The following is a 20284-nucleotide window of genomic DNA, read 5'->3' as shown; positions in this document are numbered from 1 at the left end:
TTTAGAATGTTCAAGTAAAAATAATTGGCAATGTATTAGAGACAGCTAGAATAGTCTGAAGTTGCTACATATTTGTAGATATGCTATATATATTTATTGGAAATCATCCAACAATTAGGATTTCAAAAAAAATGAAGAAGAAAAGAGAAAAGAGAGAAGAGAGAAAAATTATATTTGAAAAGTTGTTAAGCTTTTAAAAACGGTTAAGTATAAAACTATACAATGTCATGTCTATTTATAGGCGATCAGGGTTCAAGTCCAAAACTTACAACTCAAGCTAAATGTTGTATTCAACTCCTTTTATTTCGACTAGCTATTCCGACACAGTTGAATATTAGTTTTTCTTCAAAACATCGAATTACAACTTCTAACACACCACCTAATTTATATTTTCGAGACTTCTCATCCTAATGCTTCTTGTCAACTCATCGAACCTGACTTTCTTATGAGGTTTGGTGAGTATGTCAGCCAGTTGCCATTTTATCTTGCAATGCTTAAGTTCAAGTTTTCCTTTATTAACCCGATCCCTCAGAAAATGATACCTCCTTTCTTTGTGCTTACTTCGACCATGACACACTAGATGATTCGCCAAGTCGATAGCTGACTTGTTGTCGACAAACAACTTCTTTTTTCTCAGTTTCCATTATCTTGAGATCTTCGAGCGACATCTTTATCCATGCTACTTGACATGTTGCATATGATGCAGTCACATATTTAGCTTCACAAGATGACAAAGCCACAATGCCTTGCTTTCCTGAACTCCATGAAATTGGGGCACCTACAATCATGAATATGTAGCATACATTACTCTTTTTCATGTCTTGATCTCCACTGAAATCTGAATCAGTGTAGCAATATACCTCTGCATCGACGCTGGTCTTCTTTTTCCTCGACATCAGCACACCATGATCAATCTTACCTTTGATGTAGCTCATCATTCCCTTGACTGCTGTTAGATGACATTCTTGAGGCTTCTCCGTGGACCTACTCAACAATCCGACACTTTGACAAATGTATGACCTAGTAATGAAAAGATATCTCAAGGATCCAATGATTTGCTTGTATAGTATTGCACTTACAAGCTCATCATTTGTTTTCTTTCTCAAATTTTCTCCAGTCTCCAATGATGTAAGAGCTTCCTTACGGCTACTCATCTCGAACCTCTTCAAGATGTCTTAAGCATACTTCGTCTAGTACATAAACACTCATTCACTTATGTCTTTAAACTCCATCCCTAAGAAATATGACAAATTTCTTAGGTCGGACATTTCAAACTCTTGCATCAACTTCGACTTGACACTTTTGATTTCCGTCTCTTCTGCACCTGTAATCAGCAAATCATCCACATACAAGCATATGATGACTCGACTAAACCTGCTTGCATTATTAACATACACTTCATGTTCTGAGACAAATTTTGAGAAACCTGCTTCGATTAGGAAGCCATCTATTCTCTTATTTCAAGCCCTTGGGGCTTGCTTCAAACCATATAAATCCTTCCTCCATTAAGTCTCCATTAAGCTATACATTCTCTAATTCACCCATCATCATCACTTCTTTTATTAAGTCACCATCTGCATCGATTGCTTGATATGGAAATCTCTCATATCCAGCTAGCCTTGTTGACTCAGTTCTTGCTCTAGTCAATTTTCTAACAATCTGCTCAGGCGGTTCTTTGTTTCAATTGATTGCGACTTCAGTCTGTTGGTCTTCATCAAGCAGAACTGTGACTGTTTCTTGCTCCTGTTGAACTAACCCTTGGCTCCAATTCCACCATTTCCTTTCATCCACTAGAACATCTCAATTGATCACAAGTTTATCATCATTTGGTGAATATAGTTTCTATGCACTAGTAAAATGATAACCTATGAGCATCATAACCTTACTTCAATCATCTAGTTTTTTCCTCTATTATCCAGGTACATGTCTGAAGCACATTGATCCAAGGACTCTAAGATAACTAGCATTTGGCTTATGTCCTATCCAAGCCTCATAAGGTGTCTTCTCGACTATCTTCTTTGTTGGACATATGTTTAGAATGTATATTATTGTCTAAGTTGCTTCACCCCAAAATCTCTTTGGCACTTCTTTAGCTTTCAACATGATCTTAGTCATGTTTCAATATACTTCTATTTTTCCTTACAACTATACCACTATGCTGAGGTGTATAAGGTGCAATGACCTCATGCTCTATACATTCATCAGTGTAAAATCTCTAGAGGTGTATTTGTAACACCCCAATTAAAATAAGCTAATTATTTAATTTAAATTAATATTTTATTTATTAATTTAATTGAATAATTGGAAGTTTGGATTAATATTATTATTTTGGAATAATAATTATTGGGATTATTATTATTGGATTATTATTTTATAATTGGAATAAAAGTGGAAAATCAGTAAAAAGGTCCCATTTGGTAAAAAGGTTATTGTTTTCACGTGAAAAGGAAAAAGAGACAGAACGTGGAAAAGGGCAAAAAGAGAACCAGAGAACGAAGGTTGAAGGAAGGAGAAGCTTGGAGCTCAGAGGCTGCCGGATTAACTCAGGTAAGGGGGGTTTATCGTTGATTGACGGGTATTATATGATAATATGTCATGGGTAGTGATAGACCTTTAATTTACCTTTGAATTGGATGATTATGATGAATTGTGGAATTACTTGATGAACGAAATTGGGTGATAATCGAAAGAAATTCGTAAGAATTGTATGTGATAATGTTAGGAGTTGTGAAATCGAATGGGGAATGATTCGGGTCAGATGATATGAGTGATTTCTGTGTAAATATGGACTGTGGAAGGGTAGATCGAATAGAACTCGTAGCAGAAAAGCCATTGCAGATCTGAGAATGCTGGTTTCTGGTCATACGCGTATGGCACTAGGCAATACGCGTATGGGATGGCTGGTACGCGTATGGCGCTAGGCAATACGCGTATGGATGAGGAAGATGAAGTTTTGAACGTAAAATGGTCTCTGGTGGTACGCGTATGGGGAAGTGATACGCGTAGCATACGCGTATGGAATTGGGCAATACGCGTATGGCTGGGTCAGGATTTGGGCAATACGCGTATGGGCATAGGCGATACGCGTATGGGCAGGATTGTGATTTCCTGTGCTGTTGTCGTGCAGTTTTTGACTGTTTAGGCTGAGTAGTGAGACTTAGCTGAGGTATGATGTAATGGGGATCAATTCCCGTTGTTTTGAGTAGTATAGTTATTAGTAGAGTGTGCTAATACTGTATTTGATTTATAGCATGTTGTGATATGCTTTTGTGATAAATGTATTGACAATGTGTGTTGGTTGGTATGCATTATACTGTAAATGTATCAGTTATGTATGCATCTGTGAATAGACTGTCATATGTTTATTCTTGAGTTGTTGTTGTTGTTGCATTGCTAGGTGATTAGCATGCATAGTCTAGCCTTTGGGGGCTGTAGCTAATTCCCATTGTGAGGAATTAGTGAGTTGTGGATTGTTGTTGATGCTTGCATACTAAATGAGTAGCGTGCATAGTCTAGCCTTTGGGGCTGTAGCTAATTCCCATGGTGAGGAATTAGTGAGTGAGTCATTAGATCTCAATGAGTGGGACTAGTGAGCTCAGTAGCCGTATCCAGAGGGATCGGTGAGCTTGGACTATATGTTCAAGAAGAGTCGGTACCGCATGTGTAGAGTCTCATTGCATAATGAATGCATGGCATAACCTTTGGGGCTGTAGCTAATTCCCATTGTGAGGAATTAGTGAGTAAATCGTTGTGTTGTGTTGTTGGTGTTGAGCATGTTTTGATATATACATATGCTATTTGTTATTGTTGAGTATGAGGTTGCGTTGATACTGCCGTTATGGAGTGGGTAGTCTGGTTAGGGTGATTTGAGGCGTTATTTACTTAACATTACATGTTGTTGTATAATGCTTGTTATATTGATTGAGAAACTCACCCTTACACTATTTTTCAGGTAACCAGCTATGAGTGAATAGAAGTAAATGCTTGGAGTCTAGAGTAGTCTCCTAAGGGGTCATGCTCTGATAGATGTAACATCGGGATGGGATGTTTGAATATGTTTGATTTTGTTGTTGATCAACTTTACATGTAAAGTGGTACATGATTTAAATGTTGATTTTTAGTATCCGCTGCGAATTATGCAAAGAACCCTATTTGGATTAAATAAATGAGCATGACAGGTTATTTTGATGAATGTTGTGAAATAATTGTGTGACACCCTTCGGGGCATAATTACTCTGATTAATGTGTTATTATTTTTAATTAAATATTTTGGGGTATTTAGAAGGGTGTTACATTAGTGGTATCAGAGCATAGTCGGTCGTGTCGAGTCGTAGTTATTCTGTTTCCCCTGTACGGGATAGGTGTTGTGTAACCCTATCAGTACTTATTGTTTAGTTGTTTGGGTTTCAGAATAGAGATGGCTGGAAGAGGTAGAGATGATGCTGCGATTGCTGAGGCTCTGGGTATGCTAGCTGGAGTACTTGGAGGAAATCCGAATGTTGTGGGAATGGGAGCTGCTCGTCAACTGAGTGAGTTCCAGAAGAACAATCCTCCAAGGTTCAAAGGAGCATACGATCCAGATGGTGCTCAGAAATGGTTGAAGGAGATAGAGAGGATCTTCAGAGTAACTGATTGTGCTGATAACCAGAAGGTCAGGTTCGGTACACATATGCTGTCGGAGGAGGCTGATGATTGGTGGGTTGCTACCCGCACTGAGTTGGAAACTGCTGGAAATGCTGATATTTCTTGGGCTGTGTTCAGAGAGAGATTTCTGAGGAAGTATTTTCCCGAGGATGTCAGAGGAAAGAAAGAGATAGAATTCTTGGAATTGAAGCAGGGTAACAGGTCTGTTACGGAGTATGCTGCGAAGTTCACAGAGCTGTCAAAGTACTATACTCCTTATAGTGAGGCTGCTGGAGAATTTTCGAAGTGTGTAAAGTTTGAGAACGGGTTGCGTCCCGAGATCAAGCAGGCAATTGGATATCAGCGAATCAGGGTGTTTTCTGATTTGGTTGACTGTTGCAGGATTTTTGAACAGGATTCCAAAGCCAGAGCAGAGAGCTATCAGCAGAGGGTTGATAGGAAGGGTAAGAATCAGGTTGATCGTGGGAAACCGTATGCAGCTGGCAAAGGTTTTCAGAAGCAGAGTGGGATGAGGAGGCCTAGTGGGGGAGATTCTAGTGCTCCTGTTAAGTGTTACAGATGTGGTCGGGCTGGACATCGTGTTCATGAGTGTACCAGTGCTGAGATGAAATGTTTCAAGTGTGGAAAAGGTGGTCATTTGGCTGCAGAGTGCCGGTTGAAGACTGTGACTTGTTTCAACTGTGGAGAGTTGGGTCATATCAGTCCACAGTGTCCAAAGCCAAAGAAAGAGAATCAGTCAGGAGGCAAGGTTTTTGCTTTATCGGGTTCTGAGACTTCTGCAGATGATCGTTTGATCCGAGGTACGTGTTATATTAATGGCTTTCCTCTTGTAGCTATTATTGACACAGGTGCTACTCATTCTTTTATATCCTTGGATTGTGCTGTGAAACTTAAGTTAGAGATATCTGAGATGTTGGGTAGTATGGTGATTGATACTCCTGCGAAGGGTTCAGTGACTACTACTTCTGTTTGTTTGAATTGTCCTTTGAGTATTTTTGGTAGAGCCTTTGGGATAGATCTTGTGTGTCTCCCGTTAGTGCAGATTGACGTTATTCTGGGCATGAACTGGTTGGTGTGTAACCGAGTTTCTATCAACTGTTTTGATAAGACAGTGATATTTCCCGAGATTGAGGAAGGAAAGAGTTTGTTTCTATCAGCGAGGCAGGTGAATGAGGAAGTAGCAGATGGAGCAGAGTTGTTTATGCTGTTAGCGACTTTGGAAGCTAAAGATAAACTGGTGATTTGTGATCTGGCTGTGGTGTGTGATTTTCCTGATGTGTTTCCGGAAGAAGTGAATGAATTGCCACCAGAACGTGAAGTTGAGTTCTCGATTGAGTTGGTACCTGGTACTAGACCGATATCGATGGCTCCGTACCGTATGTCTGCTGTTGAGCTAGCTGAATTGAAGAGTCAGTTGGAAGATTTGCTGGATAAGAAATTTATCCGTCCGAGTGTGTCACCGTGGGGTGCACCAGTGTTGTTGGTTAAGAAGAAAGAAGGTACTATGAGGTTGTGTGTGGATTACAGACAACTGAATAAAGTGACGATCAAGAATCGGTATCCTTTACCGAGGATTGATGATTTGATGGATCAGTTGGTTGGTGCAAGTGTGTTCAGCAAGATAGACTTGAGGTCTGGGTATCATCAGATACGTGTGAAGACTGAAGATATTCAGAAGACTGCTTTCAGAACAAGGTATGGACATTATGAGTATTCTGTAATGCCTTTTGGAGTGACTAATGCGCCTGGAGTATTTATGGAGTATATGAATAGGATTTTTCATCCGTATCTGGATCAGTTTGTTGTGGTGTTTATTGATGACATTTTGGTGTATTCGAAATCTGAAGAAGAGCATGCTGAGCATTTGAGAGTGGTTTTAGGAGTGCTGCGAGAAAAGCAGTTATTTGCTAAACTGTCAAAGTGTGAATTTTGGTTAGAAGAGGTTAGTTTTCTTGGTCATGTGATTTCAAGAGGTGGTGTTGCTGTTGATCCTTCTAAGATAGAAGCGGTATCTAAGTGGGAAGCTCCGAAGTCTGTTGCTGAAATTCGAAGTTTCCTTGGTTTGGCTGGTTATTATAGGAAGTTCATTGAGGGATTTTCTAAGTTGGCGTTACCATTGACGATGTTGACTAGAAAGGGGCAAGCGTTTGTTTGGGATTCAAAATGTGAAGAAAGTTTCCAAGAGTTAAAGAGAAGGTTAACTACTGCTCCTATTCTGATATTACCGAGTTCGTCGGAATTATTTGAGGTTTATTGTGATGCTTCATTGTTGGGTTTAGGTGGTGTGTTGATGCAGAATAAGCAGGTGATAGCTTATGCTTCGAGACAACTAAGGGTTCATGAGAGGAACTATCCGACACATGATTTAGAGTTGGCAGCTGTGGTATTTGTTTTGAAGTTGTGGAGGCATTATTTGTATGGATCAAGATTTGAAGTTTTCAGTGACCATAAAAGTTTGAAGTATTTGTTTGATCAGAAAGAGCTGAATATGAGACAGAGGAGATGGTTAGAGTTTCTGAAGGATTATGATTTTGGTTTGAATTATCATCCGGGTAAAGCAAATGTAGTGGCTGATGCGTTGAGTCGGAAATCCTTACATATGTCTATGTTAATGGTTAAAGAGTTGGATTTAATTGAGCAGTTTAGAGACTTGAGCTTGGTGTGTGAGAGTACTCACAATAGTGTTAAATTGGGAATGTTGAAGCTAACAAGTGGTATTCTGGATGAGATCAGAGAGGGTCAGAAATCCGATATGCTTTTGGTTGATAAGTTGACTTTAGTGAATCAAGGTCAAGGTGGTAAATTCAGAGTTGATGAGAATGGTGTTTTGAGATTTGGCGATCGGGTGTGTATTCCGGATGTTACTGAGCTTAAGAAGAGTATCCTGGAGGAAGGACATCGTAGTGGCTTGAGTATCCATCCTGGAGCTACGAAGATGTATCATGATTTGAAAAGGTTATTTTGGTGGCCGGGAATGAAAAGAGAAATTGCAAGTTTTGTGTATTCCTGTTTGACTTGCCAGAAGTCGAAGATTGAGCATCAGAAGCCGTCTGGGCTAATGCAACCGTTGGCTATTCCTGAGTGGAAGTGGGACAGTATCAGTATGGATTTTGTTTCTGGTTTGCCGAGAACAAGTAAGAATTTTGAGGCTATTTGGGTGATTGTTGATAGATTGACGAAGTCGGCTCATTTCATTCCGATCAGAATGGATTATCCGTTGGAGAGACTAGCTGAGTTGTATATTGAGAAGATTGTGAGTTTGCATGGTATTCCGTCTAGTATTGTTTCGGACAGAGATCCTAGATTTACATCGAAGTTTTGGGAAGGTTTGCAGAGGGCTTTGGGAACTAAGCTGAGATTGAGTTCTGCATATCATCCGCAAACTGATGGTCAGACTGAGAGGACGATTCAGTCGTTAGAGGATCTTTTGAGAGCTTGTGTTTTAGAAAAAGGAGGTGCTTGGGATTGTTATTTGCCGTTGATTGAGTTTACCTACAACAATAGTTTTCATTCGAGCATCGGTATGGCACCGTTTGAAGCTTTGTATGGTAGGAGATGTCGGACGCCTTTATGTTGGTATGAGTCCGGTGAGAGTGCTGTGGTTGGACCGGAGATTGTTCAGCAAACTACAGAAAAGATTAAGATGATTCAGGATAAGATGAGAATTGCTCAAAGTCGTCAGAAGAGTTATCATGATAGGAGGAGGAAGTCACTTGAGTTCCAAGAGGGAGATCATGTGTTTCTTCGTGTTACTCCGATAACTGGTGTTGGTCGAGCTTTGAAATCGAAGAAGTTGACACCTCGATTTATTGGTCCTTATCAGATTTTGGAGAGGATAGGAGAGGTAGCCTATCGTATCGCTTTACCGCCGTCGCTTGCGAATTTGCATGAGGTTTTTCATGTGTCTCAGTTGAGGAGGTACATTCATGATCCGTCGCATGTTATCCAAGTAGATGATGTACAGGTGAGAGATAACCTGACTGTTGAAACATCACCTATGAGGATCGAGGATCGAGAGTTGAAGCAGTTGCGGGGTAAAGAGATTGCCTTGGTGAAGGTAGCTTGGGGAGGACCAGCAGGTGGCAATGTGACTTGGGAACTTGAGAGTCAGATGAAGGAGTCTTATCCGGAGTTGTTCGCTTGAGGTATGTTTTCGAGGACGAAAACTCTTTTAGTGGGGGAGAGTTGTAACACCCCAATTAAAATAAGCTAATTATTTAATTTAAATTAATATTTTATTTATTAATTTAATTGAATAATTGGAAGTTTGGATTAATATTATTATTTTGGAATAATAATTATTGGGATTATTATTATTGGATTATTATTTTATAATTGGAATAAAAGTGGAAAATCAGTAAAAAGGTCCCATTTGGTAAAAAGGTTATTGTTTTCACGTGAAAAGGAAAAAGAGACAGAACGTGGAAAAGGGCAAAAAGAGAACCAGAGAACGAAGGTTGAAGGAAGGAGAAGCTTGGAGCTCAGAGGCTGCCGGATTAACTCAGGTAAGGGGGGTTTATCGTTGATTGACGGGTATTATATGATAATATGTCATGGGTAGTGATAGACCTTTAATTTACCTTTGAATTGGATGATTATGATGAATTGTGGAATTACTTGATGAACGAAATTGGGTGATAATCGAAAGAAATTCGTAAGAATTGTATGTGATAATGTTAGGAGTTGTGAAATCGAATGGGGAATGATTCGGGTCAGATGATATGAGTGATTTCTGTGTAAATATGGACTGTGGAAGGGTAGATCGAATAGAACTCGTAGCAGAAAAGCCATTGCAGATCTGAGAATGCTGGTTTCTGGTCATACGCGTATGGCACTAGGCAATACGCGTATGGGATGGCTGGTACGCGTATGGCGCTAGGCAATACGCGTATGGATGAGGAAGATGAAGTTTTGAACGTAAAATGGTCTCTGGTGGTACGCGTATGGGGAAGTGATACGCGTAGCATACGCGTATGGAATTGGGCAATACGCGTATGGCTGGGTCAGGATTTGGGCAATACGCGTATGGGCATAGGCGATACGCGTATGGGCAGGATTGTGATTTCCTGTGCTGTTGTCGTGCAGTTTTTGACTGTTTAGGCTGAGTAGTGAGACTTAGCTGAGGTATGATGTAATGGGGATCAATTCCCGTTGTTTTGAGTAGTATAGTTATTAGTAGAGTGTGCTAATACTGTATTTGATTTATAGCATGTTGTGATATGCTTTTGTGATAAATGTATTGACAATGTGTGTTGGTTGGTATGCATTATACTGTAAATGTATCAGTTATGTATGCATCTGTGAATAGACTGTCATATGTTTATTCTTGAGTTGTTGTTGTTGTTGCATTGCTAGGTGATTAGCATGCATAGTCTAGCCTTTGGGGGCTGTAGCTAATTCCCATTGTGAGGAATTAGTGAGTTGTGGATTGTTGTTGATGCTTGCATACTAAATGAGTAGCGTGCATAGTCTAGCCTTTGGGGCTGTAGCTAATTCCCATGGTGAGGAATTAGTGAGTGAGTCATTAGATCTCAATGAGTGGGACTAGTGAGCTCAGTAGCCGTATCCAGAGGGATCGGTGAGCTTGGACTATATGTTCAAGAAGAGTCGGTACCGCATGTGTAGAGTCTCATTGCATAATGAATGCATGGCATAGCCTTTGGGGCTGTAGCTAATTCCCATTGTGAGGAATTAGTGAGTAAATCGTTGTGTTGTGTTGTTGGTGTTGAGCATGTTTTGATATATACATATGCTATTTGTTATTGTTGAGTATGAGGTTGCGTTGATACTGCCGTTATGGAGTGGGTAGTCTGGTTAGGGTGATTTGAGGCGTTATTTACTTAACATTACATGTTGTTGTATAATGCTTGTTATATTGATTGAGAAACTCACCCTTACACTATTTTTCAGGTAACCAGCTATGAGTGAATAGAAGTAAATGCTTGGAGTCTAGAGTAGTCTCCTAAGGGGTCATGCTCTGATAGATGTAACATCGGGATGGGATGTTTGAATATGTTTGATTTTGTTGTTGATCAACTTTACATGTAAAGTGGTACATGATTTAAATGTTGATTTTTAGTATCCGCTGCGAATTATGCAAAGAACCCTATTTGGATTAAATAAATGAGCATGACAGGTTATTTTGATGAATGTTGTGAAATAATTGTGTGACACCCTTCGGGGCATAATTACTCTGATTAATGTGTTATTATTTTTAATTAAATATTTTGGGGTATTTAGAAGGGTGTTACAGTATTCACCACCACCATCAGTTCTTAGTTTCTTTAACTTGCATCCACTTTGTTTCTCGACATGCAATTTAAACTTCTTGAACTGCGTGAATACCCCACTCTTCCTTTCAATAAGGTAAATCCACATATATCTAGGGAATTTGTCTATGAAAGTTAGAAATAACAATTACCTCCATTTGACCTTACTACAAAAGGTCCACACGTCAGAGTGAACAAGCTCCAACTTTTCTCTCAACTTCATGGGAAAGTCATGTTTTGAAGCTTTCTTAGCCTGCTTTGCTTTGCCACATTCCTCACGCACTTGACTTGGTTCTTTCACTTGAGGTAAGTCATACACCATCTTCTTTTGATTGAGCATACCTAGACCTTTGAAGTTTAGGTGTCCATACCTGTGATTCCATAACCAGTTCTTATCTTCAACCGCAGTCGAAGCAAGACACTGATGATCAACCATGTTGATCTCAATCTTGAAGGTTTTTATTTTATTTTCCAATGGTACCTTCAGAATCATCCTTCCTTCACCATTATACACCTTCATCAAGTTTTCTTCAAACTTCATGTTATACCCTTTGGCAAGTAATTGACATATGCTTATCAAGTTACTTATCATTGAAGGTACATACAATAGGTCACTAATGTTGGCTCTTTGACCATTTCTTCTTAACACAAATATGTTTCCTCTTCTCTTTGATGTAACATGTATGCCATCTGCAAACTTGATCACTTTCTTGACCGTTTCATCCAATTTTGTGAACCAGTTTTTATTATCAGTCATGTGGGTGTTGCATCCAGAATCCAAATACCACATATTGGTCTGTTCATTATTCGACTGAGTATTTTCCATGATTAACATATCATCAAATTTGCTTTCTCCAGCATGTGCATATTGCACTTCATCATCATTTTTTGCTCTTGATTCCTTCTTTCTTCGACAATCTCGAGCATAATGACCAAATCCTTGACAAACGTAACATCGCGCCTCCTTTATGTCAACTTTCTTCCATGGATACTTGTTGGCCATGACTTCCTTGATTGAATCAGCGCGATTCTTTGAATTCTTGATGGACTTCTCATCATTAGCTAGATTCTTTCTCTGCTTAGCCTTTTCTTTCCCAGATTTCTTGGTGAATCTTGCTTGCATTGCCTGTTTAACCACTTTCGCCCTCCCTGAGTTCCACTGCTTCAATCTCATCTCATGAGCCTCCAATGAAGCTTGAAGTCCTTCCACCTTTATCTCAGCTAGGTTCTTTAACTCTTAAATGGACACGACAATGTAGTCAAAGTTTGCAGTCATAAATCTCAACATTTTCTCAATCTTTTACAGGTCAATGATTGATTTACCATTCGCCTTCATCTGGCTTGTTAGCGATACCACACGCGTAAAGAATTCTGAAATGGGCTCATCTTCTTTCATTTGATTCGTCTCAAGTTGCTTCTTAGTGTTTGCAACTCCACCCTTTTCAGTTTTTCATTCCCGTCGTACAAGTTCGTTAACTTGTCTCACACTCCTTTTGTTGTTTCTTCTTTAAGGATCTTCTCAAACACATTAGGATCCATGCATTGATGGATCAGAACATAGCTTTTTCATCTTTTTTTCTTTGTTCCTTGTGCGTAACTTGTTGACCATCATTCACATTCTCTTCCAATGCAAGTACTCCATCGTTCACGATTCCAGCCGCATCTTGAAATCTGAAGATGACCTTCATTTGTACAATCCACCTCTCGTAGTTCTCCCCTTTCAAAACTGGTAGATTGGCTGGAAATTATGTTGATGTTATGTTTTTTTTTGCCATTGATACCAACTTGTTGGAACTAATGAAACAATTAGGGTTTTAAGAAGAATGAAGAATAAAAAGAGAGAAAAAAATAGAGAATAGAGAAAAAATATATTTGAAAAGTTGTTAAGCAGTTAAAAACTGTCAAGTATAAAAGTTTATAGGCGACCATGGCCCAAATCCAAAACTTACAACCCGAGTTAAATGATGTATTCGACTCTTACTACTTCGACCCATTCGAATACTAACTTTTCTTCAAAAATATCGAATTACAACTTCTAACAATATTAATGTCAAGATTAGCTTATAACCTTAAAAGATCTATAACAAGGTAATATAGAAAAATGAAAGCATCTTTATACACTTATAAATACAGAAATTTAAGCATAATTGTATAAGTGTCGAGAATATAATGTCAATAATGTTCAGGGTTTATCATATTAAACATTCCATTTGTTATAAAACTAAATAAAACAATATACAGATAAAAGAGAGGAAGAGAAGATAGAAAGTAATATTATATTATCTTCTTCAAAAGTACATTTTACATTTCAATGTGAATCTTATTTATAGGATCTAAGGAAGATGGAAAATCACATTTACTAATAGGAAATAGGAAGATGAAAATAAGTATAAGGATGGAAATCCACTTTTATCTTTATTCATAACACTCCTCCTTGGATGTCCATTGAGAATATGCCTCGTTAAAACCTTACTAAAAAAACCAGTGGGAAAAAATCTAGTGAAGGAAAAAGAGTACAATATCCTTTCATTTCTCCCCCGCATTGGAACGATCATTTCTTCGATGAAGACCAATCTTTTGTACTAGTTGATTAAAAATTCTACTTGGGAGTGACTTTGTGAAAAGGTCTGCAAAATTATCACATGAATATATTTATTGGATGCTTATATCACAACTCTTTTGAAGATCATGAGTAAAAAAGAACTTTGGAGAAATGTGTTTTGTCTGGTCTTCTTTAATGTAACCATCTTTCAATTGAGCGGTGCATGTAGTATTATCTTCATATATGGTCGTTGTATTTAATTTTTCAGAAGATAAACCACAAGTATTTTGTATTTGTTGAATTAAGGATCTCAACCAAATGCATTCTCGACTTTCCTCATGTAATGCTAAAAGTTCTGCATGATTAAATGATGTTACTACTATGGTTTGTTTCACCAGTCTCCATGAAATAGTTGTACCTCCACATGTAAATAAATAACATGTTTGTGATCTACCATTATGAGGATCTGACAAGTAACCTGCATCTGCATAACCCGTTAATTTGAATCTGGATACTTTGGTATAAAACAAACACTTGTCTATTGTACCTCTAAGATAACGAAGTACATGTTTGACTCTATTCCAATGTCTTAGTATGGATGAAGAACTGTATCTTGCTAATAGATTGTCAACAAATGATATATCAGGACGTGTATAATTCGCAAGGTACATTAGTGCTCCAATTGCACTAAGATATGGTACTTCAGGACCAAGCAATTCTTCATTATTTTCTCGAGGTCTGAAAGGATCCTTCTCCATATCTAATGATCTAACAACCATTGGAGTAGACAACGGGTGACATTTGTCCATATAAAAATGTTTTAACACCTTTTTTATATAGCCTTCTTGATTTATAAATATTCCTTTGTCCAAATGTTCAATTTGCAAACCTAGACATAATTTTGTTTTTTCTAGGTCCTTCATCTCAAACTCGTTCTTTAAACAATTCATAGCTTTTGGAAGCTCTTCAGGAGTTCCAATAATATTTATGCCATCCACATAGACAACTATTATTGCAAATTCTTTTCCTGATCTTTTTATAAAAATACAAGGGCAAATGGAATTATTTGTATATCCCTCTCTAAGTAAATATTGACTGAGACGATTATACCACATTCGTCCTGATTGTTTCAGCCCATAGAGAGACTTGTTCAATCTTATGGAGTAGCTTTCTCGAGATTCGAAGTTGTGTGCATCTGGTATATTGAACCCTTCAGGGAATTTCATGTAAATTTCACTATCAAGTGAACCATACAAATAAGTTATTACAACATCCATCATGTGCAAATTAAGCCCTTCATGTGCTACAAGACTTATTAGATATCGAAAAGTGCTTGCATCCATTACAGGTGAATATGTCTCATCAAAATCAATTCTAGGTCTTTGTGAAAATCCTTGAGCGACAAGTCGAGCTTTATATCTCACAATTTCATTTTTTTTTCATTTCGTTTTCGTATGAAATCCCATATATATCCAACTGGCTTCACACCTTGAGGTGTTCGGACTACAGATCCAAAAACTTGCCTTTTGTAGAGTGAGTTTAATTCTGCTTCAATTACATCTTTCCATTTTGGTCAATCCTCACTTTGTCTACAAATTTTGATATATGTTGGTTCCTGATCCTCTTTACCACTTATCTCATTTAGCGCTATATTGTATGCAAAAACATCATCAATGTCTACTTCGTTTCGGTTCCGTTGTATTCCATTTTGGACAAGATTTATCGATATCTCTTTATTTTCATGAGTTTCAAGTACCTGATCAATCTCTTCCAGAGATGAAATGTTTATTATGTCTAAAGGTTTTTTAGATTTTCTATATCCTCACTTGGGCCATCTTTATTCTTAGCTCCCTTTCTTGTTCGAGGATTTTTATCTTTGGAACCGATTGGTCTGCCATGCTTCAGACATGGTTGAGATTCATTGGATTGTCCAATAGTGATATCAATTTTTATTGGAGCATTTGTAGTTGATATATATGATTTAGTCACACCTTTTGGATCAGTGAATGCATTTGGTAATTGATTTGCTTAATTTTGCAGCTGAATTATCTTTTGAACTTCTAGTTCACATTGTTTTGTTCGAGGATCAAGATGAGATAATGATAATTCATTCCAACTGATCTCTTTTTCCAGCTTCTTATTCTATCCCCCCTAATGCTGGAAAATTTGATTCATCAAAATGACATTCATATCCAACATATATTCATATTCATATACTTTACAATATATGGACATTCATATCCAACATATATTCTCATTCTCCTTTGAGGACCTATCTTATTGCACTGTTGTAGAGAAATTGGAACATACACCGCACATCTAAAAATTCTTAGATGGAAAATATTAGGTTGTTTACCAAAAACTAATTGTAAAAGAGAAGAGGTGTGGTGACTCGTTGGCCTGAATCAATGTTCCAGTATACAAAATTGCATGTCCCCAAGTAGAAACTGGGAGTTTGTATTACATAATAAGTGGTCTTGCAATTAATTTTATTCGTGTAATAAATGATTCTACAAGTCCATTTTGTGTATGAACATGTCTTATTGGGTGTTCGATCTCAATTTCAATAAACATATAATACTCATAAAATACTTGAGATGAAAATTCTGCAACATTATCAAAACTTATTTTCTTAACAAGATAATCGGGAAAATAAACTCTTATTCATCTTTGATAGCATTATCAAGACTTATTTTCTTGACATCCATTTTTATCTTTATTCATAAAACTATTATTAATTTTCATACTACATATATTTGGATGAAATGGATTCACTAATTAATTTCATTTTATGTTATGCAAGCTTTTTCAAATAAAATAAACTTCCATTGCAAAAACACAAATAGAAGTTCATGTTTTGTTTTCTGCTGAAATTTGGAGTTAAAAAACTATCTAATGGCAAGAAAAGTTTATCATTATATCTCTTTGATAATTGTATTGAGTATTCAAATTCAAATGGATCCAAATAAAAATGATTAAATAATTTAAAGAATTGAATACTGTAAAAAAAATCAAATATTTTTAAATGTGTTTGGATTTTATTTTATGAAAAAAACTTAAATTGAATTGGATTTCAGATCAAATTTTCAAAATATATTCAAAAGGACTATATGTATATATTTTAATACTTGTTTATTTATATTTATATTATATACTACTTTAATTTATTCATTTATTTTAATATTCTTTATTAGTTTAATTTATTTATTTATTTTTAATATTCATTTGTTTTTGAGGTCATCTATTATTATTTTGTAATTTTATTTTTTAATATATTCTAGTATGGTATATATTACTTCAAATTTATTATTGGATAGTATATTTATAATATTAATACTAATAAAAATAATTTATAATTTGGATGACTAAAAATCAATTCAAATTATTGAAATTGAATCATATCAGATTAAAATTTTTAAATTAATCATTTGAATTGCAAAAAAAATTATTTTCCAATAACATATATTTTTATTTCAAAACTTATTCGAATCGCATTGTGATCACCCCACCCCTCAGAATGAATAGCTATGTTTGAATACCAAACATGATGGTCAGCTACTTATTTTTCTTTATTTAAATTGGGTGTGGTTTTTGAACTTCCTTTTTTTGTTAGCAATCTAATTACTAAATTTATTATCACTTATGTTGTTTTTTGGAATAAAACTGAAAAATTATTAGAAAATAAATAGATATCTATTTTGTCTTTTATGAGTTACTCTTTTCATTATTATGAGTGTTTTTTTACTCCATGAAAGTTCATAATTATTCATAATATTCGAAAATGCATTTTTGGAAACACTTTTTTACACATTTCTCAGCATAAGTTAATGAGGCATTCTATTTTGTATATTTGGTTAATCTGGAGATGCATATTCCTATCAATCCTTAATATTTCGGAGATAATCGTTAACATAAATTAAACATTACATTTTATTATAAATTGGTGGTTTAGCAATGTTGCAACATCTTTAGAATGTCGTTGGTCGCTCTTGCAATTGTTGCATCCACTTCAACTGGACCCTTTGTTGAGTAACGTTAAAATGTCCTCCAAATAACTTTTAAATCATCACACGTCTTCAGTTCAAACATGGTGAAACATATCTTTCATTCGTTGTAAATCGAGTGTGAACGATACTCGAGCTTGACAACTCTTCGATTTTCTCAAATATCGCATGATAGTATTTAGTTTGGTTTTCAAATAAACGAGAAACATGTCATCAGAGATCCTAAACTGAAGTGAATGATTTGTGCCATTGAAATACACAAATGCAAGATATGGATATGTACTCATTCTGGTTTTTGTAAAAAAATGAAATGAGAGACCCCTATTTATACTAGTTGGAGATCCATTTGAACCTTAGAATTCATATCCTTTCATTAGGACATAGTTCAGATATGCATACCCGGACACATCATATTTTAAAAAAACAAATAAAAGCGTGTCTGAATATATATATATATATATATATATATATATATATATATATATATATATATATATATATATATATATATATATATTATATATATATATATATATATATATATATATATATATATATATATATATATATATATATATATATATATATATATATATATATATATATATATATATATATATATATATATTCAGACACACCTTTGTTCGCTATTTATTGAAATTAAAATTGGGTGTGTCAAGATATACAAAACTAGTAATGACACAGAACTAATAAAACACACAAAAACATAAAAATTGGGACATTGTCCAAAATATATCCCCAAATTCTCTAACATTAAAGTAGGATAGAAATTACATATGACACAAATTATATCGAGATTACATCATTGACACTATTATATACAAAAAAAACAAGTTATATTGTTAGATTAAAACTAAAATGTATCAAAACACATGTATTTTAATTGATTTGCATAAGAGGGAGATTTGTGTCCGTAAAATACGGTTTGTGTTGCTACAATATCCTTGGTGTTAACACCAATACCTATCGAATTAACTTTAGTCGATTTGAATTTGTGACCACGTATGATTATTTGTGATGCTATGATTATTTGTGATGCTATGTATTCTTAAGTATTTTTTCTGCTATGTTACTGTAGTTTTCATGTTTTTATGCGTAAGCAAAGTTGGTTGAGGACAAGAAACAATTTAAGTGTGGCGGAGTTTGATAAAATGTAAAATGCATTACTTTATTAGCTCAGTTTGCACGTGTTTTAGTGACAATTTTATAGATTTTTGTAGTGTTATGCTGGTATTGTATGTTCATTTTAAGTATTTGTCAGTTGGAGACCTTTGTGCGTTAAAATGATGAAAAACGGAAAAAATAGGAAGAAAATACAAGATTTTTGATGTCATGGCTGGTGCATTGATGTCATGACGATCGTCATACCCCAAGGAAGGTCAAACCGTCAACATCTGGTCAACAAAACAAGGAAGACACGTCAAATCACCATGACAGGCAAACTGTCAACCCAATTGACACTCATCATGACCCATGATCGTGAGCTTATATGGATGAGTCATGACGGGCATACTGTCGCATCCGCGAAAAAACAACCGGCGGGCTAAAACAAAAACAACACAGAGCCGCCACTGCGCGTTATTTATCCCAAAATAGGGAAAGGAAACGCTCAGAGAAACCTGGAAAAGCATGGTCTCGCGACCAAAGAGAAAGGGTAAGGGAGTCGGTTACGCAAGGGGAAGGTATTAGCACCCCTCACGTCCGTCGTACTCGACGGGATCCACGTTCTAAAAGAAAGAAAAGGTTGCTAAAACATCACACACACAGGGAACGCAGGTGGGGTTAAGGGGAAGAGAGCTCGATAGGACATCGCATCCTATGCCTACGTATCTCGTCTGGAACGAGAATCAGAGCTGCCGTAGTTCGGCTCACGCACGCCAAACAAGCAAACACAAACACAGGCAAACATGGAGCCTGAATGCCAATCACTGGACTTACATCAGCATCCGAACCAAAACACGCACAAAACGGCAAACGTGGAGCCCGACCGCCAATCACTGGACTTACGTCGGCATCCGAACCAAACACAAGATAACAAGCAAACACACACAAAAAGAAAAAAAAGTGCCCGGAGAGACCTCGCACGGTCTCCTGCCTACATACCTTGTCTGGAACGAGGATCAGGGCGATGTAGTTCCCCTGAAAGGGAAAGAAAATCTAGCCAGAAACTAAGGGAAGACACACTACCAGGGAGCTGTACTCGAGCCTAGTGTTGTCATGCATCATTGCCCTACGTTCAGGTTTCTACCTACTTGCACAACTGCAGTTTAATCCTATCCAGGAAGGAAGCAAGCATACAAGCATACAAGCCAACAGAGCAAACAAATATTCACAAAGCACACACTATAACCAATCAAGTGGGCTCAAACAATGGGTTTGACTGCCTCAGCAAGTCATCTGTACATGGGTAGTATTCGCTCTTAACCTTGCCATTACGGGGCTAAGGTGAAGTAGATGAAAAGTGAGTGAAGATTAGACTTCACAGCTCTTATCCCTGACCAGGGAGAGCTTCAGACAAAGGAGCGTGGGTCCAGAATGGAGGGACCCTTCTACGCTCAAAGACTCTGACTCAATTGCGCAACAGCACAAGATCTTGGGTTTGTGTCCCAATGCATCAACACACAGCCGTGTGAGCAGAGGGACGACTCAACAAAATAGCGGGGGATAGATTGGATATCCCTATGATCCGCCAATTGCCTCATAGAGGTCTTTACCTGCTTGGGCACAAATGTAAACAACCACAAACATCGCCTCTTAAGGAGGACTTCAGACAGTTGCCTGGCCAAGTAACAGGCCAGGTCTTC

The 20284-nt window shown here is 36.8% G+C and overlaps 1 protein-coding gene across 1 annotated transcript; it reads right to left on the bottom strand.

Moving 5' to 3' along the window:
- Positions 1–557: 557 nt before the first annotated feature.
- LOC127082530 (secreted RxLR effector protein 161-like) lies at positions 558–1154 on the bottom strand. Its single transcript, XM_051022770.1, has one exon. The coding sequence runs from the start codon at positions 1152–1154 to the stop codon at positions 558–560; it is 597 nt and encodes a 198-aa protein (XP_050878727.1).
- Between the last annotated feature and the right edge of the window lie 19130 nt (positions 1155–20284).

The sequence above is a fragment of the Lathyrus oleraceus genome, chromosome 5, assembly GCF_024323335.1.
Source record: "Lathyrus oleraceus cultivar Zhongwan6 chromosome 5, CAAS_Psat_ZW6_1.0, whole genome shotgun sequence".
In the NCBI taxonomy this organism is placed as follows: Eukaryota; Viridiplantae; Streptophyta; class Magnoliopsida; order Fabales; family Fabaceae; genus Lathyrus; species Lathyrus oleraceus.
Note: the sequence above shows the minus strand (reverse complement) of the source record. Positions and strands in the feature narration are given on the sequence as shown.